The sequence below is a fragment of the Podarcis tiliguerta genome (genome assembly GCF_965153285.1).
Source record: "Podarcis tiliguerta genome assembly, chromosome: 7".
Classification (NCBI taxonomy): domain Eukaryota; kingdom Metazoa; phylum Chordata; class Lepidosauria; order Squamata; family Lacertidae; genus Podarcis; species Podarcis tiliguerta.
The window spans coordinates 84,929,340-84,956,823 of record NC_139540.1 but is presented as its reverse complement, the minus strand read 5'-3'; the positions used below and the strand labels follow the sequence as shown (position 1 = coordinate 84,956,823).

General features: G+C 44.5%; 3 protein-coding genes across 3 annotated transcripts; 2 read left to right on the top strand and 1 right to left on the bottom strand.

Annotated features, from left to right (window-relative positions):
- The first annotated feature begins 383 nt into the window (after positions 1–383).
- TMCO6 (transmembrane and coiled-coil domains 6) lies at positions 384–13,288 on the top strand. The gene is made up of 13 exons (XM_083448747.1): positions 384–1,116; positions 1,280–1,404; positions 1,780–1,889; positions 2,766–2,949; positions 3,693–3,797; positions 4,239–4,324; positions 5,441–5,557; positions 6,174–6,285; positions 6,372–6,552; positions 7,517–7,608; positions 8,928–9,095; positions 9,189–10,440; positions 11,251–13,288. Exons 1-12 carry the CDS (start codon positions 960–962, stop codon positions 9,369–9,371), a joined length of 1,620 nt encoding a protein of 539 aa, XP_083304873.1. The 5' UTR covers positions 384–959; the 3' UTR covers positions 9,372–10,440; positions 11,251–13,288.
- On the bottom strand, positions 9,568–14,153 carry NDUFA2 (NADH:ubiquinone oxidoreductase subunit A2). Its single transcript, XM_083448873.1, has 3 exons — positions 13,986–14,153; positions 12,084–12,190; positions 9,568–9,778 (listed from the first exon to the last, which is right to left on the bottom strand). The coding sequence occupies exons 1-3, from the start codon at positions 14,090–14,092 to the stop codon at positions 9,687–9,689; spliced, it is 306 nt and encodes a 101-aa protein (XP_083304999.1). The 5' UTR covers positions 14,093–14,153; the 3' UTR covers positions 9,568–9,686.
- An 89-nt stretch (positions 14,154–14,242) lies between these two features.
- Positions 14,243–26,985, top strand: IK (IK cytokine). The gene is made up of 20 exons (XM_083448737.1): positions 14,243–14,890; positions 16,212–16,278; positions 17,318–17,410; positions 18,145–18,204; positions 18,817–18,984; positions 19,067–19,181; positions 20,519–20,589; positions 20,839–20,885; positions 20,999–21,162; positions 21,271–21,379; positions 21,832–21,871; positions 22,237–22,456; positions 22,920–22,938; positions 23,053–23,133; positions 23,826–23,904; positions 24,162–24,219; positions 24,679–24,767; positions 24,984–25,092; positions 25,737–25,771; positions 26,675–26,985. Exons 1-20 carry the CDS (start codon positions 14,875–14,877, stop codon positions 26,700–26,702), a joined length of 1,668 nt encoding a protein of 555 aa, XP_083304863.1. The 5' UTR covers positions 14,243–14,874; the 3' UTR covers positions 26,703–26,985.
- The last annotated feature ends 499 nt before the right edge of the window (positions 26,986–27,484 follow it).

Genomic DNA, 27,484 nt, shown 5'->3' with positions numbered 1-27,484 from the left:
TCAGTCTGTGTTAGACCCCCGCCAGTCCCAATATTAAAGACTGGCCTGCACTGTAGGGCTGGTGTAAGTCACAAGCTTTCCCTCAAACTCACCCTTCCTGTCTTCAGTAAGAGGCTAAGAGGAACTGTGTGCGCATTGGAATAGGCAGTATGAATTATAAGGCTGAATGACCTCATCTCTTTGCTCCTATCTCGCTTCCAAATGGTGCTAAAGAAAAACCTCGAATTCCTAAGGGCATCCCTCACTTCTGCCCTGGGGAGACGGCTGAAAATAGCATCGCAATGTGACAAGGGAACTCATTCATCCAGGGAGCTCGACCACTCTACACTTTTTGGGTCTATAGTTCCCTTCATTGAGTTTTTCCTTTCCCGGACGGAGTGCGCAGGCGCACTGAGCCGATAGTTGAAACATCCGCCAAGATGGCTGCCCCGCCCTGTCCTTTCTTCCTTTCTTCCGGCCGCGACCCCGTCGGATAGCTCTGAGTTTGTTGTCCTGGCAACCGCGCGGAGTTGGTCTGTGCCTGGAGCAAGGCCCCCGCCTGGCCCGCACTCCGCTTGCGGCGGCTCTGCTTGTCCATCTCTCTCGCCATTCAGAGACCTTCCCCGCCCTCCTCCTCCTCCTTCCCCTCCCGGCCTCGCTGGTGTTGGCCCCTGAGAGGCAGGCCCGGCTCCTCTGGGCGGCAGCCCCTTGCTGGGAAGAGGCAGAAGGCCCTTAAGCCGTGGCCCGCGCGGGGGGAGCCATATCATTGAGTTCATGTCAGGGGAAAAGGCGGGGTGCAAATAAATATATGATAATAATTGCACGCAAATGTGTGGACACGAGTTGGGAGCCGACAGTAGTGTCCGGCTGCTGGTCCTTTTAAAGGGACAGCTCTGCCCCCATTTTTAGGAGGGGTGCTCTATATGTTGCATACCTCTATATGTTGCTAAGGGGTGCAGCCCAGGCTCAGAGCAGGAGCTATGATTTCTCTTGGGTCCGTCCCGGGTGCTGAAGCAGCAGCAGCAGCTGCTGCCTCCCATGGAGTTGCTGGTCCAAGGAGCTGGAGAAAAAGCCGCTGGGGGCCACGCAACTGCAGCGTGGAGGACTTGCGGACTTGGAGGAGGGAGCGCGAGTCAGGTTTGTGTGTGACTTCCTTCTGCAGCTTGATTGGGACGAGAGAGTTGCATATTACTTTGCTCCGTGTGGCAGTCTCATAAGTAACATTTAACAAGCTCTTTTTGCTCCTTTGTTTTGCTCCTTGTATTGGCAGTTTGGTAACAATGTGCTGCTTTGTTTGCAGCTTTACGGAGTGCGCGGAGGCATCAGCAGTTGATCAGCAAGCGGCTTTTATGTGAGGACACCTTGATGGATGAAGGGCAGGTTGGAACGGACAGTGGGGCAGCAGTTCCTTTCTCTGAAGAAGAGGTAGGAAGACCGTCTCGTCTGTTTTTTGAAGTTGATTGAGTGTTAGATATTAATAAATGCAGTTCATTTAATTACACAATTCTTTTAGATATAACTGATATTTTTGATTTATAGCTAGCTTATGATCACAGTATATGAAAGTGCCATGTGAGCGAAGCGGTAAAACGTCCAAGTAATATTTCAAGTTGATGTCCTTTTTCTTTCAAAAGAGATGTTAAATAGTTACATTTCATAGCCCACCGCACCCTGGTCTATGAGACTCCAGGATTGTTTCAGCCCTTCCATACCACAGAGGTGGACAGCAGCAAGAGGCTTCCACCTGAGATTTGCTTTCTCTTCAAGTTCTGTCGCTGATTCAGTATTGCTCACTCGCAGATTTCACAGCTGCTGAAAAACATCCAAAGAGGAAAAGAAGACAGGGCAACATCTCTGCGTCTCCTTCGACAAGGACTACAGCACAGAGAAAACCAGCAGAAATTCATCAGGTTAGTTAATGTGCACTTGACCTGCTGACGCCTATTCTGGGGGGTGCTGCTTGTCTGTGTTGAAGTAAATGGAACTATTTAGGTGCAGTACACCATCTGACCTTGTGCAGAAACAGACCCAACTTGAGTGGAGAGAGGTCCAACTTCCTTGTTAGCTGGATTTCTATTAGATGTCCATGACCTTGAAAGTGTGGCAGCTCCAGAGATTAGATGAGCACCCCAGAAGAAGAGAGGCACTCTGTAGTGCACAGAAATGCTCTTCTCTTCTTCATCCAACTGGGTGTTGAATGCTAGTCTGTTACAGTTTCTGTCCTCCCTGCTGTTTTCTGGGTAGAGAAGAGGGCTGAGTATACAAGCCTCCCAAGGGCAAACATTCTTTTAGATTTTGGAAGTTTGTTTTCACTATTCTTTGGCTGTGGCCGGTGTGTGCACAACCTCCTGTTTTTTTAAGACAGACTCTAACTTTGAATTGATAACCTGAACTAACTTGTGGGGGTCTGGTGTGGGAAGAATGGGTAGACTTTATATTCTGTTCCAATCCGGGTTAAATAAACTTTCCAATGTTCTATTCCAGTTTGGGTTGGGTGGGAAATAAGTTGTCAAGTTGTTTAGGTTTGTTAAGTGCCATTCAGTTGGAATTTGTCTGATTTCCTGGGCCATGCAGATGAACAGTAATATCCCATGGGATATTTTTTGATGAGTGGCTATGTCAATGTAAAAGATAAATATGATGATAACAATGATAGTAGGAGCAATAGTGACAACTACTAGGCTAGCTCCAATTTCACACTTACTTTCCTTCAGTAGAACATATAAGTAAAAAGTGTATGTGATTCTGGCAGAGGACTGCATAAAGATGGTGTTTTAATTTTGTAGGCTGGAGGGCAGTATGCGTGTGCTGATTGGTCTCTTCACTGGCAATCTGGCAGATCTGCAGATGGATGCAGCTCGCTGTTTACATGAACTCTCCCATTCCAGTGACCCTGATGTGGTTGAGGCATGTTTGCCAGCAACCTCCTACCTCTTGACGTACCTCTCTGGACACAGTGTAGCCCTTATGGTAAGATCCAGGCTGGCAGTACTTGGCTGTTTCAGCTTCTGGTAAGGCAAGTGAAGTGTGACCTTTTGCCTACAGCAGGCTCCACATTACAGAGTATGAAAACTATCCTCTCCAGCATACTCTTTATTTTTTGAGTTTAAAAAGTGGCTCAAGATGCAACAAAGTACATTGCTATTGACGTCAACTTAATTGGGTTTTATCTGATAAAACAGGCGCTTTTGCACATTTGAAGCAAATGTGCCCCAGTGTAGGCCACTAGATATCAGGAAAGTGTGGATTAAAGGTCTGAAGAACATGGGAGAGGTAAATGTGAAGACTCGATAAAGTTGCGGCTGCCTGGGCCTTTTGCAGTGACATGAACTTGGCTGCAAGTACATCCTGGAATGAGGGAGTGATTGTAGTCTGGCTATAGTTGGAAGAATCATTGTAAGGTTCATTGGATAGGAGGTCTCCCATTGAGGGGTGGTAGCAAAGGCTCACATGGATGCTGACCTCTGACAATTGGTGTAAAGTTATTGATCACATTGATATTATTTTCAGAAGTATATTTTTCCATTGCCTGTATTTCTTCTCGCTGCTTGAGCTGTTAACATCTCTGCATCCCCAAATCTTCTCAGCTACTCTCCACTCCAGTGGAAATGTTTTCTGTCCCTAGAGTTGTTTGCAGGTATTGTAGCATTGTGCAAGAAGTTGCAGTTATAGAATGGTGAATATGGAGCATGTTCTTCCCTGCTGTATTTCAGGAGCTGTGTTTGTACACATTGGGGAACTTGGTGGTTGAGATGACGGCTGTGAAGAAACAACTTCTACCTCAGGGCATTATCCCAGTATTGGCATCCTGCATCCAGGTAAGTGGGAAACAGCCCAGACATTCTGAATGCCAGCTGCGTACAAGCCTTGTCAAATCAGAGAGTGCATTTGAGTCAGGCACTATCCATTTACCACTGTTAGAATAAGTAGAATCCATCGACTGCATATGCAACACAGAGACTGAGGACTCTGTACCCTGCTGCCCAGAACTGAATGATTTATTCTGGCCTATTTCATTTGATTATACAGTAACCCGTGAAGGCAATTAATAAGGTGTTCTCAAAGAGCAGCTTGCTGTTCTTAGCTTCATTAAGCTTTTTGCTTATATTTTTAACATCCTGAGAAATGTCTGAAGGAATACAGCAGTTAATCAGCACCCTCCACCCCTGAAACCACGTATGTGTTTCCACAGGATACATAACACACTGAGGCCTTTTACTCTGAACCAGTGGATGGTGACTGTTGTACTCTGATTTCAGTCCCCTCATGTGGTGGTGCAGGAAGGTGTTGGCTACGTTCTGTCACAGCTCTTGCAGTCTAAGGAAGCTCCGGCTGAAATCATACCGTAAGTGGAATAATCTCTTCATTTCAGAATTTGACGTGTATCTGTGTGTGCATGACATAGCCAGCTTCCTTCTTGGTTACTCCAAACCCTTAAAAAAAGTATCTGTGCACATGAGGCACCAATCTTGGTGTCACTCATTTACTAACTTATTATTTATTTTATTGATTGCATTTATATATCTCCTTTGTCTTCTAAAGAGCTTGAGGTGGTGTACATGGCTCTCCTGCCCATTTCATCCTCATACCAAGCCTGATGGTGACCGGCTCAAGGTCACCCAGTGGGCCTCATGGCTGAGTGGAAATTCAAACCCTGGTCTCCTGTATGCTGGCAGCAGAAGTGAATCAACCAGCTCCACAAATAAGCTTTCTATGGGGACATACTTTAGCTATAATCTTAGTCTTTAACATTAATGGAATGATCTGGCTTTAAAATCCTGAAGATTTCCTTTGGCACACCAACATCTTTCTCATCGGAGTTTGTGTGGTGCTAACCATTTTAGGCGGTGGACCTTGCCTATGCCCTGTGAAATTTCTTCCTTTATTTTATGATGTCTTTCATATCCTTACTTTACAGTTAGATTCATAGAAACTGTCACTTTTGTATCATTGTTGCAAGAAGATCAACCCCACAAATTATACACTGTATTTTGAAGTATCAAGTGTTATCATGTGAAACTTGGTACCTTGTCCTACTCAAAATACACTTTTAACATTCCAAGTTCTGCATGTTAATTAAGCAAGTAGATAATAAGCTGCACTTTTGGTTTCTGAAATGCTGAAGTTTTGGGGAGGCTGGGAGGGAATCATGTGGCTTGAGGAGAGGTTAGGGTTAGGGTTAGGGTCCTGACAGTGGAGCTGTTGGAGGAGTTTCATGTGTATCTTCCTCAACCCCTCACTAGAACAGATATATTTAAAAAGTCAATCAGATTTTTTTGGTCAAATATATCTATGGAATGGTAGATGATATGTAGCTTGTCCTTAAAACTATACAGAAAGGCATGTGCAAAGCTACCAAAAGCAATATCTCTCCTCTGACTCCTATCACTCTCTGCCTCTGGGATAGTTGACATGGTTCCCCTAATAACTAAACAGAGTATTTTTTTCCTTCTGCCCCCAGCTTGGTCCTAAATTCCACCCTCCCCAAAGACATGCTTCACTTGGTTTGTTCCAACCTGGAAGAAGGAATAGGAGCTGCAGTGGAATTTGCATGGGGTCTTCACTACATTATTTGTAGGTAAATGTTTCTGTGGTACATAGGAGGTCCTAAGTAGTGGGTTAGGATTCTTGAGTGAGACATGTGCAGGTTGGTAGTGCACATTGGGAACAAAGATGCAAAGGGCATGGGCCTGACTTCCAGTTTAGGGATGCTTGCACAAATATTTGCTCCGTAAACAAACTACGTTCCCCACCACCCACACCTTTGCTGAGGAAATATGAAGAATGGAAAATGTTGGCTCTTTAATGGCAGATCATTTTTATCCCTGCCAGTCATCTTGATAATTGGGCAGTATCCTTTGGTTCTAAATCCTGCTGGTCCCCTGAGGTTCACCTGAAAATGGCCTAAGACCCACTGAGCTAACCCCTTCCTGTAAAGCCAGGGTGATGAGTGAGATAATATAGCAAGGTCACAAAGTCTAACTCAGTTTTTTATGGCTACTGTTGCCTGCACCTTACAACCATTTCTAACATCCCATTCACCCCACTTTCAACTTTGCATATTCAAAAACTGATTTCACTTGAAAAACGAGCAGACTGTATAGGAGAAAAGCCTTTCAATGGGTTGGATAGAGGTGGGACTCTACCTAGGCCTACTGAAGTGGGATAGCTGTCCTTTATTTTCCTTTCTGTAGCCGGGTGAACAACTCACTGCTGATCTCTCAAAGGACTGTGCCATCCCTTGTGCAGCTGTTGCTAGAACTGGCTTCTGTGATGTCAACAACTTCAGTTGAGGGTGTAGAACTGGTAAAGTAAATGGGAAATATATTTGAGGTGCCAGGCTGTGCCCCCGGCTCTCCTTCTGAATGTATTTTTTTCAATTCTCTTGTCAGTTGATTTGTCCTGTGGTGCGGTGTGTTGCCAATCTTCTTGCAGAAGATGAAGTGGGCGATGGTGAACTCGTAGAACAGGAAGGGAGACTTCTAAGGGCCTTGTTTGAATTCATACAGTGCTTTGTCTCCGAACACCTCTTCATCGCCCAGGAGTGTCTGTGGCTCATCAACAACCTGACAGGTATGTCCTGGCACACACAGTTAGCACTAGATGGCAAACCAAGTGGTACTGCTGCCTTGCCTCTCCTTTGTTATCTATTGGAGTCTTCTAATTGGGCAAAGAATATTGACCTTGATGGTACTGAGGCTAGGTAGATCTCAACAGTTAAAATAAATTGATGAGATTAGCATTTTCTTTTACAGCCTAATAATTTACTTAATAACGGGGTGGCGGGGAACCTTTTTGGCTCCACAAGCCAGATTCTTATCAGGATTGGTAGGTGGGGCTGCCTGCTTGTCAATCGCATGACATCACAATGATATCATGTGCAAGGTGCTGCTAAAAATGAGAGGCTTCCCCCCATCGTTTTAGCAGGCTTGTATGGAATCACCTGCTAAAACAATGTGAAAAACACCCCTTTAGCAGGAGATTCTGATGCATACCCCCTTCTGATACGTGAAGGGGGTTGCATCGAATCCTCTGCTAAACCCTGGGTGGGGGTTGTAGGTGGGTGTCCATTTTAGCAGGTGATTGCAGTGTAAACACCATCCTGAATCAGGGTTTGCATTGAATCCTGCCAGACTGAAAAGATCTAACCCCTGCTCCTAAGCTGAAGTGTGGGGCTTAAATTCTTCAGGATTTAAACCTGCCTGCACACCCATTTAAAGTCACCTAATAACATTGTTGTCTAGGTGGCATACAGCATAAGGTATTATTAAAAGTTTCCAGTACAGAGAGGTTTTCAGGCAGACCATGTGATTTGTGAGATCTAGTATCCTTGCACCATGCAGCAAAAAACTAGGGTGACTTGCTCATGCATCCTAGGCTTTTCTCCGTTGGGGCTGGGAAAGACTAGATTCAGTAGTTAAAGCCTGTTTTAGCTCCTACTGAATGTTTCCTCTGCAGATGACTCTTCCAGGTAGCTCACTTTTTCTCTGTTGAACAGAATGCCAATAGGGATTGATATTTTTCTTTCTTTCCCCAGCTGACAGCATCAGATCATGCTCTGCTTTGCTCAACCCAGACCTCTTTCCATCTCTACTGAAACTCTTGAGCTACGAGAGGCTGAGCTTGCTGGTAGGTTACAGTATTGATCAGGGTTGAGGATGGATTTCCTCCCCTCTATGAACACCAGAGAATTTGAAACTGGATATTGACTTTGTGCAGTTTTGGGAAAGGTGACTTTTGGCAATTAGGGCTGCCTTTTAATACTGATTGGTATTGGTAGAGAGCCTCACCAAAATCAGTCATACTAGGAAGTATCCATTGGGAACCCCCTAGTGCAGCTGATGGGTGCTGAGAGCCATCCCTTTGAAGTGTGTTGTGTTCAAATTGCTTGCAGATGGACGCCTAAGGGGATGGCTCTTAACAGCCATTTCAACCACTGATGTGTAACTGGCAATCTGTCTTTTTAAATTATTCTTACTTTATTGTTTGTTCAATTTGTATATCATCCTTAATCCTTAGATCTCAAAGTGGTTCACAACATAAAAATAGGAGAGAAAAATGCAAAATACATAATAAAAACAAGGGAAAAAACCACAAACCAAATGCAATAACCTCCTTCCCCTCTCCCTTAAACAGATTTAAAAGGGTATTTAGTAGAATAAAAATACTAATTTATAAATACTGGGTTTGTCAGTGCCAATGAGATTCATTCCGTACTTAAATTCTTCTTAGCACAACTTTTTTTGCTGTTTTTGTCTTTTGGTTCTGTAATACACCATTTTTCCAAGGGGTTTTAGAGGCTAGGGAGTTTATTTAATTTATATACTGCCTTTCCTCCCAAAGGGAGGAAGCATTCTAAAAGCAATTAAGCATTTTCTCAGCCAGTGATTTCAAGGGTTGCCAGGAGCAGTATCTTTCAGCCATCAAAAGCTTGGCTAAACAGTAATGTTTTTAAACTCTTCCTGAATGTCAATGGTGAGGGAGACAAATGCACTTCACCAGGAACTGCCACTAAGAAGGCTCTGTCACAGGTCAATGCCAGCTAGGCAGCCCTCATCTGCTGATTGTAGGGTCCAAGGTGGTTGGTACTGGGGAAGGTAGTTGGGTCCCAAGCCATGCTAGTATTCCTCAGGGTTCCACTAGCTATGTGGAAACCTTCATTTTGCTTGAGGGTGCCCTTCTTGCTTCCAGCCCAATTGAAATTAAGAGAGATGCATCAGCTAAGGGAACTGAGCAGGCTACATATACTGAGCACCAGTTCAACAATATAGGAAGTTCTAGGTATGTCACTAGCTGGTACAGCTTCTTGAATCTTCAAAGAGGCGGCAGTGAAAAGCAAACAGGAAAGCAATCAGTGCCAGATATTTAAGGCCACAGAAGTTCCTTGATACTACTGTAAAGATCAGAGTGGCAGAATCCTAACCTTAGCCTTTTGGTGTCTTCTTCAGGTTCTGACAGTGCTGTGCAACATAGCTGCTAAGGGCTCTGCCTACTGCCAGGCACTGCATCAGAAGGCTGTACTCTTCCCCCTCATTAGCATCCTTGCCCTTCCTGATGACCAAGTCGTGGCTCAAGATCTTGAACTACTGCATCTCCTCTTCCATCACTGGCCAGAGGTATTTGGCTATCTGTTGTTCCTGTATTTTCTGAAGGCTCAAGAGTCATGAGCAAGCTCAGAACTAACTTTGGTCTTCTCTTTTTTGCCCCAGGCTGCTGCTGATTTTGTAGGTCAGTCAGGACTACAGGCCCTAGAGCAGCATCAGGATAAACTACAGCTGCAAGAACGGGTCAAAGTGCTCATTTGGACTGCCAAAGAGCTGACCGCTCTCCCCCAGAATTGTCCCCTTCGTGCTTCAGCTGAAAATCTACCGTCTACTTCCTTACAAAGTTGATAGTGATACATACAAAGCAGCCATGCTGGCTTGTTGCTAACAAGCCTGTGAACAGAACACTTTCTTGTTTTTCTGAAGAGTGGTAAAAGTAAATATCCTGGCACTTCTAGAGAAGCCTTATTCTGTGATGTTTACTGGTCTCTAAACTGTACAAAGATTAACAATAGTGAGAAGAATCAACTTACAGGGGACCATCTTGGCTTAAGCAAGATACTTCAGCTTTATTTTCTAAGTTGAATTCTTTTATATGCAAGTTACACAAAGAAGTGATCTACATCTGGAATTAGACTCAAATTCAGTTGCCATTTGTTTTCCTCATGCTTTGCTGTTAACAACATTCTCCAAGGCTTTGGCAACTTGGTCCATGTTTAGGTTATTCAGTGGTACACTCTTCTCTCTGCCAAACGCTGAGGAAAACACAAAAGTTGGGTGAAAGGCATATACCATGGACGGTTTTAATTTGAAGAAATGATTTCAGACACTTTGATCGAGCCAACATGCGTTTGCAACCTCCACTGCTAACAGCTTCCTTTAGACATGCTCTGCTTTACTATACACAGATGTAAATGTAGGTACAGCAATAAAACTCAGGAAATGCATACACATAGCAGCCTCACTTTCCTACAATTTCACTAACAAGCAGTGTTAGGAAACAAAACACCCTGCACAGATAATGCATGATACAGGGATTTCTACTTTCAGGAAGGCACTACATTAAAAACTGAAATGCAGTGTCCAAGAGGGATGTGTTCCACCTATAACCTGAATTGCTTTTGGATGCACTAGCACAGACTTGGTGCAAATAAATGCTTTTCAGAAGAGCTGACATTCACTTCTGCTTCAAGGGTGGGGAACAGGTCCATCCTTAGCTCCCCCACTTTGTGAACTACCCAGTTGACATCAAAGCAGCCACATCAGATAAAGCTAGAAGAAAGGTTCTCACTATCACCTCAGTCCTCAGCTGCTTTACCTATTGGGAACTCTCTAGTCTGCTGTAGGACTGACACTATGTCAGTATTTACAGAAGGTGTTAAAGCATATGACTCAATGCCACTATTCTCTATTTACCGTATTTTTCGCCCTATAAGACGCACTTTTTCCCCTCCAAAAATGAAGGGGAAATGTGTGTGCGTCCTATGGGGCGAATGCAGGCTTTCGCGGAAGCCTGGAGAGTGAGAGGCGTCGGTGCGCACCGACACCTCTTGCTCTCCAGGCTCCAGGAAGCTATCCGCAAGCCTTGCGCACCTGGGGGGAGTTCCCCTGGGCGCGCAAGGCTTGCGGGCGGCAGCCTGCAGCGCGGAACACGGGGCGCGCTTTGGAGGACGCCCAGTGCTTCGCGCAAGTGCCAGCAAGCCTTGCGCACCGGGGGAGAACTCCCCCCCCCCGGCGCGCAAGGCTTGCGGCGGCAGCCTGCAGCGCGGGACACGGGGCGCCCTTCGGAGGACTCCCCGTGCTTCGCGCAAGTGCCAGCAAGCCTCGCGCACCGGGGGAGAACTCCCCCCCGGCGCGCAAGGCTTGCGGGCGGCAGCCTGCAGCGCGGAACACGGGGCGCCCTTCGGAGGACGCCCCGTGCTTCGCGCAAGTGTCAGCAAGCCTTGCGCACCGGGGGAGAACTCCCCCCGGCGCGCAAGGCTTGCGGGCGGCAGCTGCCGCCCGGCGCATGGGGCGCCCTGCAGCAGAGCGCCCTGGCGCCAGGCAGACATCGGCCAGCCCCACAAGGTCGGGGGACAGCGGGGAGGCGCAGCGCCGCCATCCCACTGTTCCCCGACCTGGTTTTGGGGGGGAAATCAAGGGAAAAATTTTTTTCCTTTATTTCCCCCCCAAAAAAGTAGGTGCGTCCTATGGGACGGAGCGTCCTATGGGACGAAAAATACGGTAGATGTATCTGGCAAAGTACTAGTAAAGAGGCCTCATGGTGCCAGTTATCAGAAATATTAAGTCAGGGGCCAGAGCCTTAATTAAGTGAAGACTAACTAGGTTTACCTTAAAACTTTAAAGCTGTTGATGGTTTTTCAACAGCTGCTAAACTATTTTGGAAGAAAATGAGTGGAATAAGTGTTGAAACGAGCCCTTGGGTGGGTAGAGAGGGAGATAATTCATTATTTGCCATAGGCCATGTGCTCAATTAAGTTTCCTCTCTGGCAGCCACAGACCATTGCTATCCACTCTCTTGTCTTCCGTTTATCATTTTTTTCTCTTGATCCCTTCTGCATTACAGATATGCAGCAATTTCCTTGTCCAACAAAAACAGCTCTCGTGAACAAAAAAATTGTAACACTTTTTGTTTAAAAATTCTAACAGGTAAATCCAGGGGGGAAAGCACCCTGGAGACACATATTTCTATCAGAAGGGAGTGCCAGCTCTGTTCCCACTAGATACTTCATGTAAGCTACCAGCCAACATTTGAAAAAACTGCCAAGGTTTCTGTCGTCTGTCAATGGAAATGTTTTCCGGCATGATCTATTTGTATAGGAGAGAAAACATTATAGAGCAGATTTGGAGCAGTTGTGGGGAGAAAGTGCAAGTGGCTTACTGGGCTGGAGTTGTCCGAGAAGTGTTTGCTAGTGGCCTTCAACAATAAAAATCCAGGCAGGGCTGAAAAGCTTTATTCCTCAAGGAAAGGCTAATACTTGAACCGTCCAACATATTATTTCTACCTAATTGTATAGCAAACTTGTAACATACATCCCACCCCACTCCCCCATAACTCACCATATCTAGCCCAGAGCTTGGGTTGCACATCTGAGCACTCTCTGATCAGGATAGGGAAATCTGGATTTGCTTTCTTTAAAGTCACATAATGTTGTTTAATGAAATCTCTGCAAAGAAGAAGCAAACATACCAGCATGCATTAGGGTGAGGGTCTTCTACACTTTCATGAAAAGTCAGTAGGATACAGATAGTGGCTTTCAAGTGTCAAACATTCAGAGAATATTTCCTATATTTATCTGGAGCACAGGGTTTTGGGGACATGTTCTAGGGGTCTTGCCATTTTTGAAACAACTCTAAACACATCCAACAAAATTCCAGAGTTGTAGTGATGAGTACACTGTATTTCAGAGCAGCTTGTCCAACATTACAAATTTCTTAAAAACCCAGTTTCCCATGAACACAGTTTAAAAAACTGAGCTAAAGCTCAGCAAGGTGTGAAGAAAACAATATGACTAGTACAGTCAAACCTCAGTTGCTGAACGTAATCCGTTCCGGAAGCTTGTTCAGCTTCCGAAATGTTCAACAACCGAGGCACGGCTTCCGATTGGTTGCAAAAGCATCCTGCACTCAAGCGGAAGCCACATCGGACGTCCGGCTTCCAAAAAAGTTTGAAAACCAGAGCATTTACTTTTAGGTTTTTGGCTTTGGGCGCTGAAATTTTTGAAAACAGCCATTCAGGAACCAATGTTTGACTCTATATCATTTTTCCCTACAATTTTCCCAGTAGCCTACGCCAGTAATGTTCAGTATATCCTGATGATACCAGATGTGTTTAAGCTTTAGCAAACTTCTTCAGTGGCATATACTGTATATATAACAGTAACTAGAACAGCACTGGACTTGGCTTTGTGGCTTCTCTGCTCAGCTGGTTAGCTGCTATCACAATAAAGTGTTCAAGGTGAGTTGACCTATTGGATACATCCAAATCAAATTACCATAATCTGTTTTAGGACACCCACAGCACCTTTCTTCCCGCTCCGCCCCCCCCCCACCGATAAAAGCACGAGTTGGCCTTGTAAAGGTATTGCTTCTAATATTATCATTGGCTGATTAACATTCTTTATCATTTAAAATGTGGGGGTTATTTGAATGGTTTTTGTTCCTGTTTTATTAAATATTTTGCGGTTTTATCTTTTATTTTTGTGCTGTGAACTGCCCTGTTATCCATATAAAGGGCTGTATATAAATTTAATAACTAATAAAAATAATAAGCCTTTTGGGCTTTTTTCCTTATTAGTCAACATAGTTTTTACCTTTACTTTTGTGATTCAAAACCAACGTCCATTCCTAGTAGTAAAGCGGGTGCTCTGCTGTTTTTAATGTAATACACACACATTTCTATCAATCTAGTCGACCCCCTGCAATGCAGGGATCTCAGATAAAGCACCATGGTCATCTGCCCTGGGTGCTTTAGTTCAGATTCCTGCATTGCAGGCGGTGGACTAGATGACCCTCGGGATTCCTTCCAACCCTACTATGATTCCCTTTTGAGTACAAGTCCACTATGGCTTGTTCTGGGATTTTTTTCAGGTGTTTGATACGAACATGCAAAAGGACAACTAACGGCCAATATTACTGCCCTTCATGCCGGCGCCCCCCATTCCCTAAAAGCAAACCAGCAAACCTCCCCTTGCGAAACAGAGAGAGGCTAACAATTCTGAGTCTATGAATACTTAATTGTTTTTAATTATTGCTTTCCCTATTTTTATTTAGAGATTTATTTATCTCCAAGCCGCTTCAAGTCCCTGAAAGGGATAAAAGCGGGACATTCGCACAGTAAATATATGACAGTAACAATAACTATTATAATAAAGCTGCATCTGAGCATCTGCCCACCCCCACGACCTACCAAGCTGCAAACTTTAAAAAAATTAGGGAAAGGCCTCCCCTCGCCTCGCGTACCTGACCCCCTGGCTGGCCGGCGAGCGCTGGCAGAGGTGGATGCGGAGCTCCTTGAGGTTCCGAGAGAGGCCGCCCTGAACGACCCGCGCAGCTGAGGAGGCCGCCATCTTGGCACTCGAGGTTCCCCCCGCTCCCCGAAGCGCATCCTGCTGGCCAATCGGCGCGTCCCGTTGTTCTTCGCGGCCAATCAGCACCAGGCGACGGGCGTGGCTATGCAAAGTGATTCTGGGGAGTCGCGCGGTACTGTGGGTAAATCATCAATCAGTCAATCGGGGGCACCGAACCATAGACTTAATATAGAGTGATACACCAATGGTGCAATGTGGGTACTTCTAATTCTGCCCCCGCCCGACGCCTCTCTCCCTGGGGCTAAATAGAGACCGACCAACCCATTGGAAACCCAAGATTTCATGCTGGAGTCTAAATGCATATCCATTAATTAAGATTGGCAAGGCTATTTTCAAAAAAATAAAATGTGAGTGTGTTGGGGGTGACGGGTGACCACATGAAATAGAGCCCAAGTCAGAAGAAATAGGAACTGCTTATCTTCTTGGTAAACATGCTACATTCCCAGGTGGATTTCCAGGGTCCATTTTCACGCCCCAACCCTCTGCCAGTGGAGTAATAATAATAAGAAAAAATACTGTACGTGGCTTCCCAAGTAAACCCGGAATTTTGCTATTGAGACAAATGACAGACAGGTTTATCATATTCTTTCTCTCTCTATTCTCGGTCTCCGCGCAGGGCGTTGTGGGTCACAGGCTGTGCCCCTTCCCCCGCCTCCTTCCGCCGCGCGGTGCCTTGTGGGAAAAGCGAAGGGGTTTCGCTGCGTTGTTGTCGTGTTTCTTTTTTACTCAGGCCGAGACCCGCGGCGGCGGCGAGAGCGAAGATGCCGGAGCGGGAGAGTGAGTGTCTCCGGAGGGGGCGGGCCGTGTTTCTCCGGGGGGGGGGCGAGCTGTGTGTGGGGGGGTTTATAGTTGCCGGCTGAGGCACCGGCCGTGTCGAGAGAGAGTTTTAGCCTTCTTCTTGGCCGCCGCCTCGTCCCCTCACGCGACCCCGGAATCGGCGCGAGTTGCCGGCGCCCCGTCAGGCCCGCTGCGCCCCCGGAAGAGCGCGGCCGGGGATCCGGCGCTTCGGAACTCCCTGCCGCTTGAGACCGGGCCGGCGCCTTCGCCGTGTCAAACAGCCGCGCTCACCCTTCCCACGTTTCAATGTGGGGTTGTGAATCTTCCTCGATTTTATCGCCTCACCTTCTTTAAACCGCTCTGAGGGTTTTGTGTTGTTTTAACAACCAAGGAATGTGTACATTTTGTGAAATACCGGCAGATAGATAAATGAACTTAGTTGCGCCTGTGGCACATTGTTGTTGTTGTTTAGTCGTGTCCGACTCTTCGTGACCCCATGGACCATGGACATCAGGGTCTTTTCCAGGGAGTCTTCTCTTCTCATGAGGTGGCCAAAGTATTGGAGCCTCAGCTTCACGATCTGTCCTTCCAGTGAGCACTCAGGGCTGATTTCCTTAAGAATGGATGCGTTTGATCTTCTTGCAGTCCATGGGACTCTCAAGAGTCTCCTCCAGCACCATAATTCAAAAGCATCCATTCTTCGGCGATCAGCCTTCTTTGTGGTCCAGCTCTCACTTCCATACATCACTACTGGGAAAACCATAGCTTTTACTATACGGACCTTTGTTGGCAAGGTGATGTCTCTACTTTTTAAAATGCTGTCCTGGGCCTTAATCTGTGGGGTGGCTGGGAAGGAAGGGGGTGATCCTAACTTGGGTAGGCAGTGGCAATCCAGAGCAGCTGTGGGGAAAACACTGCAGACCTCCAGGCACTGATGTACTACAACTCCCATTTTTTCTCCTTCTGTTGGCCACATTTGCTGGGGCTGATGGAAATTGTAGTTCAACAATACTGTGTGTGTGTGTGTGTAGGTTCCTCACTCCTGCTGTTAGAGCCTCCTGCTCTTTGCTAACTTTGTCTCCAGTCGCTTCCTTGCAGCAGAGATAGCAGCTGGTCACACAACTCATGCAGAGCTGCAAATGTGCAGTCTCTCTGACAACTGAAGTTCCATCTTCCTTGTTTGTTTCTCTTTCTTTCTCTGGGTGGTTTCATTTCTGAATGAAAACCCTGTAATAATCTGTGCAAATGGTGTGTTTACATGTTTGGCAGCGCAGCATGTGTATTGCATTGGCTTGAAATCACTTCTTTTTCTTCTTTCTAGGTGAGCCGTTCTCTAATCCTCTGGCCCCAGATGGCCATGAGGTGGATGATTCTCATTCCTTTCACCAGTGAGTAGAACCTTTTCGTTATGCTTTGTGTTGGTTCAAGCGTCCTGTTTTTACCATTGCTGCTGTCCAAGTGTCACTAAACTACTCACTGTGGTGAATGTATTACTGGCTTCCAGCAAGGGTGATTCAAGGATTGCCCATCCTTCTCTTTTCTACCTTAGAGCTGGGGAGGGGTGGGATTATCCTACGCCTTGTGCTGGGATAGTGAATCCCAAGGCAACCACATGGACAGTCCTGAACTTGAAACTGGAGGTGGGATCAGGGGATTGTCCATAGCGTCATACAGAGATGCAGTAAGTCGTTTGGGATAAGGGGTCTTGGCAACCATGAGCCCAGCTATCAAGACTACTGAAAAGTTCTGGATTCATGCCACTACTACTGCAAAGTACCAAAAGAACTGGATAAGTGGAATTCTAGCCAGTGTAGATGAGGGAATCATGGGTAGTTCATTACAACTACCAAGTCATGGTGGAACAATAGTGTGTCCTGCAGTGGCCCTAATGCATTTTTTGTTCTGTGTCCTTGCACCCACCACTGTCTTGCCATCCATCAGCTAATTTTCCTTATTCAACCAGTGGAGGAGGACAGGATAGCCAGAGGTCAGCAAACTTTATTAGCAGGGGGCCGGTCCACTGTCCCTCAGACCTTGTGGGGGGCCACACTATATTTTGAAAAAAAGATATGAATGAATTCCTATCCCCCACAAATAATCCAGAGATGCATTTTACATAAAAGGACACATTCTACTCATGTAAAAATAAACTGATTCCCAGACCGTCCACAGGCTGGATTGAGAAGGTGATTGGGCCAGATCCGGCCCCCGGGCCTTAGTTTGCCTAGCCAATGGATGCCTGTTTTTAGTTTTTGTTTTGCTTGCAGATGTTTTTCAGTCCATACAAGCATGTTGACGATTTGGTATCATAAAATGGAATTTGGAAAGTTTTTGTCCTTCAGTAAATCTTTTACCATAATTTGTTGAAGGCAGGATAATGTATTGTGGGGTTTTTTTGGCAGTAAATCACAATTGTTTTTATTCTAGATCTAAACTGACCAATGAAGACTTCCGAAAACTTCTTATGACCCCACGAGCAGCTCCAACATCTGCACCACCTTCCAAATCTCGCCATCATGAGTAAGCATGCAATTTCTGTGCTACTTAACAAAACTTTGTTGAGGTCTTTCTCCCTGTCCTCTGCCCACCCCTGGTCAGCTGGTGCATATTTATTCAGTACTTAGTTTTGGCATATGCTTGTGTATTCTGTATAATTTGGGCACAAAATAGAAAGAAACTAAATTCAGAATTAGGTATCTAATGAGGCTAATACGTTGATCTTAAAACAATAGTGATCATGCTTGGCAGTAATATAACACTTTAGAGCAGCAGTATTGTTTTTAGTGCCCTCTGGATGGTGCTGAATTATAACTCTCATCACCCTAATCATTGGCCATGCTGGTTAGGGCTGATGGGAGTTGGCTACCAAGAGGGCATCAAGTTGGCTACCCCTGCTTTTGAGTGTTCAAAGCATTTCACATACATTATATCAGTCGTTACAAAAATGCGAGATAAGATAGTATTATCCTAAATTGTTAATGAGATGGGCAGAGACTGAGAGAACGCTACCATAAATGACTGGGGCAAAATTTGTTTTGGGGATTTTGCAGCTCCTAGGTTTTGCCAGTATGCTACCTAGCTCTCAAAATCTATATGCACATCTTAAAGCATCTTCAAAACTTACTCGGAAGGCTTTCATGGTCACCTTTGGCTTCCTTTGACTGAGCTAGTTGTTTTATTGAATGGCATGAAATGTTCCTAGCGCACTCTCAAAGTTGGGCATTCTGTGAGCGCAATTTTTTTGTCCTGTTTAGGATGCCAAGAGAGTACAATGAAGATGAAGATCCAGCTGCTCGGAGGAGAAAAAAGAAAAGGTAAATTGAGAGATTTTGATCCAAAGCTTTCCTAAGGCCCTGATGTTTCCTTAATGTGGAGGAAAAATCCTAAATAAAAGACCCTGCCAGAAAAAGTTGGGCTCTTGGCTGCCTTCTCGCTGAGAGGGATACCCAGTGATTGGTTGACCTTAAAAGAAATATTGTGCCTTATTTATCCCCATTGAATTACCTTCTGTATAGTGGTGGTAATGGACATCTTCAGAAACACCTGGAAACTTAGTTTTCAGTGCTTCTGCCATCTTGACTTTTACCCTTGTTGTAGTTCTGAGATTACACTTGTGACTTCAGTCAGTGATTCACTTAGAGCTTGGTGGGGTAAGGCTTATTCTCTTGATCTTATTAGATCTTTCTGTGGCCTTTGAAATCATTGAGCATGAAGTGTTGGTGACATGTCTACAAAGCCTGTAGCCATGGGTAGCTCATCACTTCAGGGAGGCAGGATCCAGAAAAAGGCATTTAACTGGAGATGCCAGAGACAAGCCTTCATGATTCTAGCTATTATCTCTGATGCTGTTAAGAGAACTGGGAATTCTCTTATAATACCATGGTCTGAATATTTCAGTGATAATCGGTTTGTCTTTCTCACACCAGCTACTATGCAAAGCTTCGCCAACAAGAGATTGAGCGAGAGAGGGAGCTGGCTGAGAAATACAGGGACCGTGCAAAGGAGAGAAGAGATGGTGTCAACAAGGACTACGAGGAAACAGAGCTGATCAGCACAACTGCTAACTACAGGGCAGTGGGACCCACTGCAGAAGCGTGAGTGCAGTCACTGTTTTTGCCTTTCTGCTTTGCAATACAATGTGGCTCTGATGTCATGGAGTTCTTTTTATTGCATTAGGGACAAGTCAGCTGCAGAAAAGAGGCGGCAGTTGATTCAGGAGTCCAAATTCTTGGGTGGTGACATGGAGCACACTCACTTGGTGAAGGGTCTGGATTTTGCTTTGCTACAGAAGGTAAGCCAGATGGTACAATCAATAGTAAATCAGCAATTATCATGTTGGAGAACCTCTTCCCCATGTGTTCAGTGAGATCTCCAGTAATGCGTGTTGTTGATAGCTAAATTGCTTTTCCCTTTGCCACCATTCCTTATTTGATATGTAATGTCTGTCCCTTTAAGGATTTTTTTACTTCTGTTTGATCAAGAACACTATGGTAATAATCTATGTAGTATTAAACTTGTCTGGAATTTTGGAATAACTCTGGATTATGCTCTTTGCTTTAAGAGCTAATTAATTTTCTGCAATGCTGTTTCTGAAGAACATCTTTCATAAATCTTCAGTGTGTTTTATCAGCTGCTCGAGATTTGGTTGTTAAGAGATTGTTCTTGGTTGTTAAGTTATGCAGTTGTCCTATAACTGCATAAGATAAACTACTTCATATATGTGGTCACCTTGTACTTCCTCTGTCTGAATGGCCACTGACTGTATTTTTCAGATGCAAATAAAGCAACAGGTGGGGGAAATTTGACTTTATTCAGCCTCCACCTTGTTCTGGTAATTTATCTCTTCCTGAAGAGATTAAGGCTATTATAAATAAATAAACAGTACTGTTGATTTGTTTTTCAGTTTTCAATGTTGTTTATAAATTATTTATAGTTTAGAGTAGCATTTTTTAAAGGCTTCATTGAGTTTTCCAACATACATTGTATACAGAGCACACATGGTTTGATAAAAATCACACCCACCCAAAATTAGTAACAAAACCAGGAGTAACATAGCACTGACAGTCTCATACAAATAATTTCAGGTTCATATACTCTGTGTAGATCACCAATTGATACTGCCACACAGGTAACTCAGGGACCCAGGTGGCGCTGTGGGTAAAAGCCTCAGCACCTAGGGCTTGCTGATCGAAAGGTTGGCGGTTCGAATCCCTGCGGCGGGGTGCGCTCCAGTCGTTCGGTCCCAGCGCCTGCCAACCTAGCAGTTCGAAAGCACTCCCCGGTGCAAGTAGATAAATAGGGACCGCTTACTGGCGGGAAGGTAAACGGCCTTTCCGTGTGCGGCTCTGGCTCGCCAGATGCAGCTTGTCACGGTGGCCACGTGACCCGGAAGTGTCTCTGGACAGTGCTGGCTCCCAGCCTATAGAGTGAGATGAGTGCACAACCCTAGAGTCTGTCAAGACTGGCCCGTATGGGCAGGGGTACCTTTACCTTTACCTTACCACAGGTAACTCCAGAGCAACATACATTCCTTTGCCAGCGTGTAAGAAAAAGGGCATCCAAACCTTATCCAATTTGTTGGGTTTTGGGACTCTGCTAGCATTTTGAAGAAAATTTCTCTCTGGTCAGGTGCGTGCTGAGATTTCCAGCAAAGAAAAGGAAGAAGAGGAACTGATGGAGAAGCCCCAAAAAGAAACCAAGTAAGTGGTAACAAGACAAACTCTGGCTTGTGACTTTCTAGCTCAGGCATAGGCAAACTCTGGCCCTCCAGATGTTTGGGACTACAGTTCCCTTCATCCCTGACCACTGGTCCTGTTAGCTAAGGATGATGGGAATTGTAGTCCCAAACATCTGGAGGGCCGGAGTTTGCCTATGCCTGTTCTAGCTTAACAGAGAATGTAGTCTAGAGAAGAGGCGTATTATATCTATTCATTTTGTTTCTCTTTTAGAAAAGATGAAGATCCAGAAAACAAAATTGAATTCAAGACTCGTTTGGGTAGGCATGCTCATATATGTTCTATGAACCTTGGTTGCAATGTTGTGACTATCATGGTACCATGAGCAAGTACCTTAAATATTCTAGTGTCATCAAATCCCCATCCTTCCTAGGTCGAAACATCTACCGAATGCTATTCAAGAGCAAGGCATATGAGCGAAATGAGCTCTTCCTGCCAGGGAGGATGGCGTATGTGGTGGATCTTGATGATGAATATGCAGACACAGATATCCCTACCACCTTGATCCGAAGCAAGGCAGATTGCCCTACCATGGAGGTATAAATTATGAGTGCTTTCTCTGAATGAGCAGGTGCTTTTCTTGTTGTGTGTATGATGAGGCACACATTATCTGTTGGGGTCTGATTCCTTTGACTTTCCTTCTAGGCCCAAACAACCCTGACTACAAATGACATCGTTATCAGTAAACTGACCCAGATTCTTTCCTACTTGAGGCAAGGCACTCGTAACAAAAAGTTGAAGAAGAAAGACAAAGGTGGGCCTTGTATTTTGGGATCTGACGGGATGTACAGATCTAACGGGATCTTTTCCCATAAGCACAAGGGGCGTTGAAGGGGAAAGTGTCATTAAAATTTGTACAAATTAAACAAATGGCAGGGAGACACCAGAGTTTTGCTTATCAGAATTCTGATGCTAGTGTTGTTGTTTTTTACCTTGTAGGGGTGAGTTCCTAGTTCAGGAAACCACTTAAAATGGAGAAATTAGGGTGAACTGTACTTAATCTGCATCTTCTTGCCTCTTCGGCAGGTGAAGAGGCACAAGCTGAGTGACCTCAACTGTCAAGCATGTAGTTTCACATGCCACAATGCACAGATGCCACATATATCTGTAGCATGATGTTTTCATTATCCCCTCCTAAGACAACAAAGCTGAAACAGATAACATGAATACAGAAGTAGGTTTATTCTGACTTCTTTCTGTTTGTAGGAAAACTAGATGAAAAGAAACCTCCAGAAGCAGATATGAGGTAAGTAAGCTACCTTTGCTGGGTGGATTATCCTCCAGGGTTTTAGCATGACTCCTTTTAATTGCATTTGGCACCCTTGACAAGAAGCTCTTACTTGGTTGAAATGAGAGGTCTTGAAGGCTCCTCCAGCAGACCTTGGGAGGGAATAAGTAAGTGGGCTAATTTTGGCTTATCACTCTCCCTGAGCGTGGGAAACAGTAATATTTTAGCAAGAAGAAGCCACCTTGGGATTCATCAGATTGGTAGCAGGATTGATTGATGGAGTAAATTGTTCAAGGAGCCTGTAAGAAATGTTCTACTGTTTTTGAGGCTAGTGTATATTTATGTTTCATGCCCTTTTTAATTTGTATCTTTTTGGCCAAAAGTATTTTTGAGGACATTGGTGATTATGTGCCGTCTGCGGCAAAAGTGCCACGAGAGAAGGAGCGAGAGAGGTACAGGGAACGGGACCGAGAGCGGGAAAGAGAGAGAGAGAGAGACAGGGAACATGAGAGAGATCGTGAGCGCGACCGAGAGAGAGAGCGTGAACGTGAAGAGGAGAAGAAGAGGCACAGCTACTTTGAGAAACCCAAAGCTGATGACGAGGTGAGCAGACAGTACTTTGGCCATGAAAACTTTCTATACTGCCCTTCCTCCGAGGGTCACAGGGCTGGTTACAACATAAAAACACAAAAATACATAACATAGTAACAAACAAAAAACAACCACCCACATTTAAAAGGCCATAGATGGTTTAATCAGCTGGAAGAAGAGGAATGTTTCTGCCTGGCACCCAACCACTACTGGGATAAAATGGGTATAAAATCCACCTAGAGGTAGGGATAATTTGATACTGGTGATTTGTTTTAAATAAGTTGAGACTATGTGTTAACTGGTGCAGATTTTCCAGTCTGGGCTCAGGATGAATATTTTGGCAAGGGAGAAGGCAGTATACTGTGTATGGAGAAGAATTTGCACTTAACAGCACCCTGCTCCCAACAAAAGACTGATGTTCATCTTGCTTTTTAGTTGCCATGTTAGAGTAATGTGCTCTTTCTTTCCTCCTTAGCCTATTGATATCGACAAAGGTATGCTTCTTTCATTGGTTTTTCACAATTTTATACATTTCATACATTAAAATAAAAGGTTCTTTTGAACCAAAGGTATGCTTCTTCTTAACCTTCTTATGAAACTGTTTCCAGGACCTGGCTCAGCCAAAGAGTTGATTAAATCAATCAATGAGAAGTTTGCTGGTGCAGGTGGCTGGGACGGGCCAGAATCATATCCTTTTTATATGCATATACAAATGTGTGCTGGCACTGGGTGCAAATAGCTACAGTTGGCTGTTTGATTTATCTTTACTAGCCTCTTTTATAGAAAACTGTCTCTCGCTCTAGGCTCAGAGCTTCATTTGAAGGTGATATTTTCCTATGTGTAGTTGGGAAAGCTCCAGAAGACACTGGTCCTTTAAGCAGAAGCATTTAGTTTTAAGTATTCAGTTGTCGTTCATAGGAGATCCTTTCTGTGTATGTTTCAAGTGACCAAGAAGCTGCTGGCTACTGGCTTCTGAGAGCAAGGGATGGGAAGATTTCCTTGCCTTGAACTAATACGGTAGAGTGTTTTAATTACCACTGTGAGACAAACAAGTGTAGGGAAAAGGTATTTCCAAATACCTGTAACTTGCCTCATGTGCTGCTGGCGTCCATAAAGAAGTAGCTGCTATAGATGGAGAATTGGAGCAATAAGTGGGGAGGGTCCATCTCTTACCATCAAATTTGGGGCCATTAACTCCTTGGCTTGCTAAGGAGAAATGAGGGACTTGGTTGACTCTTAAGGGCTGCTTCTTTTCTATTCTCCTGTCATCTCATATCGATCTAAACTCCCCAATTACTTTGGGTGACAACACTTGCCTATGTCAGATGCTTTCTGACCCTAGATATGCCTGTATTCTATTTTCCCTTAACTTTGGGCACATTAAAAAAGCCTGAAGACAAAAAGCAATTGGGCGACTTCTTTGGGATGTCAAACAGCTATGCTGAATGCTACCCTGCAACGTAAGTATTCCTCGAAATGGGATGTGGGCTCTGGGGAGCCACATGAAGCCAAGCAAGATATTTCTTGCTTTACCCTAATATTTAGTGGACAATATTAAGGGCAGCTGTTTGCAGTATTTGTAATTAAGTACTCCTCTTCACTGGCAAGCTAATTATATTTATCTGGAGTCTTTGCAAATTGGTGAAACTTGGAATTATCCAGACTTGGGGCTGCAAGTATAAATAAGAGCTTCCAATTCTATCCCTTTTCTTTTTAGCATGGATGACATGGCTGTGGATAGTGATGAAGAAGTAGACTACAGCAAAATGGATCAGGTAAACTGCCAATTTGTTAGCTTCAGGATAAGCATTTCTACTTCAGGGTGGGGCTGATATTTGGGGGGAATATTATTAGTTGTGATATCTCCTAAAGTGTAGATTGCCTAAGATTTCACATGACTCTCATTTCCCATTGGACTGTGTGGTGGCAGCTCCTCACACTCTGGCCTGGCTTGTGGCAGAATGAAGTGTGTAGATTTGATTCTACTGCTTCAGGCTGCGCGTGTGGGACTAATCCTGCCCCCACCCCAGGTGCTCCTCAATATAACAATCAACCTCCTTGCAAGTAGAAAACTCTTATAGCAAGAGTCAGCGTGGTCTTAAACGTTCCTCCTTGGCATGATAGTTGTGTGGAGTCCAGTGCAATTTAGGTTGCTGTTTCTTACAGAGGCCTGCATAAATAAGGTTCTCCTACACGGATATATTAAGTTTTTCTTTTTTTCCTCTCTCCTCAAGGGAAATAAAAAGGGACCCCTTGGTCGCTGGGACTTTGACACACAAGAAGAATATAGCGAGTACATGAATAACAAAGAGGCTCTGCCCAAGTAAGTTTGCCACTTGTCCTGAGGGTGAGAATGGGAGAAGCAGAAGCAGTGGGTTATGGTCCAATATTTTAGCCTTTTGGGAGGACCTTACAAGTCAGCTGCTTCCTGTAACATTGGTGGGAATGTATATTTAGACCATGGGAAGGCTTTTTTGAACTAACCTTCCTGCTGAAGGAATTTCACCTCCATTCTTGAGTTTTTGCTGTTTTATCCTAGAGCGGCTTTCCAGTATGGAATTAAGATGTCCGAAGGCCGTAAGACACGTCGTTTCAAGGAGACCAATGACAAAGCAGAGTTGGATCGGCAGTGGAAAAAGATCAGCGCGGTGAGCATTTTGAGCAGAATGGCTCTTTAGTTATATTCCCTTTTCCCAGCTGAATGTGCAGTTTTTTCAGAACTTTATTCAGAGTACCACTGACACTTTCCTGAGTTTATTTTAAGATTAAGAGGAGAATGGATCTTTGGCCAGCTTACTCAGTCACATGCGTATATTTTCTCCGTCTTTGTGTATTGGTCTTCAGTATTCCCAAGTTGTTCTATGGTCCTGTTTATTCTGTTGCTGCTGAGAAAGCCCAGCAAGGAAAACAATGCCTCCTCCTATAGAACTTGTAGACTGTTCCTCTGCTTTCCCTTGTGTAACAGATCAAATGCTGAGCTAGCCTGCTAGAAATCAGTTGTTTTCTGTTATGTGTTGTTGCATGCTCCTTTGCTAAACCTCAGTACCTTCCTAACATAGGAAGCTTCAAAAGTTGTGGGTTGTATCTAATGGAAGTGGTTTGGTTTGTGCAGTGGAACTGCCCTCTGCCAGTGCTGCCCCCAAACCTGCTCCTGAACAGATCTGAGAGGCATGGGGGGGGGGAGTTTTGTTGTGCAAGTGGAAATCCTTGCACAAACTTAATTATGTCCTTGGATACAACCCTGTATATATAATACAGTAATTGTAATGCATTGATTTTAACTTCTCTGCAGATCATCGAGAAAAGGAAGAAGTTGGAGGCTGATGGGTTAGTAGAAATGCTTTCACTTGAGAATCTGTTGCTGTATGAGTGCTACTCCTAGAGTCCACTCCCTGCTGTGCACTTGCCCTTATGGGTCTTCAACAGAGTGCTGTGACTTAGTTGTGGTGGTCTTGTGATCCAGGGGGTGAGGGCTCAGCATGTATGAACTGAGGAATATTCGCCTTGAAGGTTTTTGCTCTGACCCATGTATTTTTTTTCACATTCCTAAAAAGTGAGGCCAAATTACCTTTCACAAGTCCAATTGTCCAGACCCCCAACTATGATTCATTAACTATGGGGTGCACATAAAACTGAAATAGGGCCTCACCTTTATTCTGTCATCTCTGTACTCTGTAGAGTTTTGCCCATGCAATTTATCTGCTATTTCATCCACCCCTTTACGGTTTTACTGCTGGCAATATGCGGGTGCCGATAGATCACAATCCCACTGAAATTACCTGCCCATTCAGTCTTCACCATGTCAGCCTTGTACAAAGGCTGAAGCTCTTCTCTGGTCCTTTGGTTCTGATGCTCTGCTTGTAACTGCATTCTAGCAGAAGCCTTGTCTCTGCAGTACTTGTTAGCTGTGAAGGAAAAGGAACTTGCCAGAAGGATTCTTTTGTATGTTTTAGTAACTTTGCATGTTACCATCTCTGAGGTTATGCAAGGCCATCTTTTGTTTTCATGGCTTGAAAAGGTGATATGTATTACTGCGCAGAGTGCAGATTCTTCGCATTAGTGAGCATGTCTGCTTCTGTGATGGAGTGCAACTCTGAAGATTTGAGTACAAGCCTGAAAGAGTTGAATTAGTGCTGAAGTCCCACTGATTGTAAATTTTACTTCCTGCAAGCTGTATTCTGTATTGGACTCTTCTGTATTATGTGTCTCATAAAATGTCTGTATTTTCAGGGTTGAGGTGAAGAGACCAAAATATTGAAGTTACCGTGAACGCCTGGCCCCTTCAGCTGTATTGGAGATGGGGCTTTGATGGAAGTGTTTAGATCTTCTTCTTGCTCTGGAGCAAAGCTCTCAGAATCATGTCTTGGGCATATAAGCACAAAGGGCAACTGCTGAGTCTGCTGAGGAACCTTCTTGCCACATCTCCTTGTCCTGTATTGGCAGCACTGGTGCCTGTTCGCTGGGAGCCTGTACTTTAGGTTTTTGTGGCTTGTAATCCTTTTAGGTGCAATAAAATCTCTTATTGGTGTCTGTATTACAAACCTTTTGATCTTTTTCTTTTCTTGTAAACAGTAACGCAGTTACACTTTCCTTGAATAGTATGATGGAGTGGGGGGGTGTATTTGCTTTTGGAAAGTAACGATTTCTTCATTCTATTAAAAGCATTACGGCAAGCCTTTCTTGAGTTGATCGTTAGAATATGATGTCAATCAATAATGTTCTGCAGTGTCTTTACGTTTTTCTCATCACTCCCAGCTCATTAATGTCTCTAGTAAAGTGTTTATAAGAATACTAACAGATTGCAGAGAAGAAAAGGAAACATTTGGATACAGTTTAATTAAAAATAATAATTTCCCAAAAATAACATGACAGGGAGGTAAACAGCAGGTTAATTTTATATACTAACTAGCATGTCTTGATCAGATACAACAGGGATTGCGTGTACTTCTGTTACAGTCATACCTCATGTTACGTTTTTTCAGGTTGCGTTCCACAGCAACCCAGAAGTACCAGAAAGGGTTACTTCCGGGTTTCGCCGCT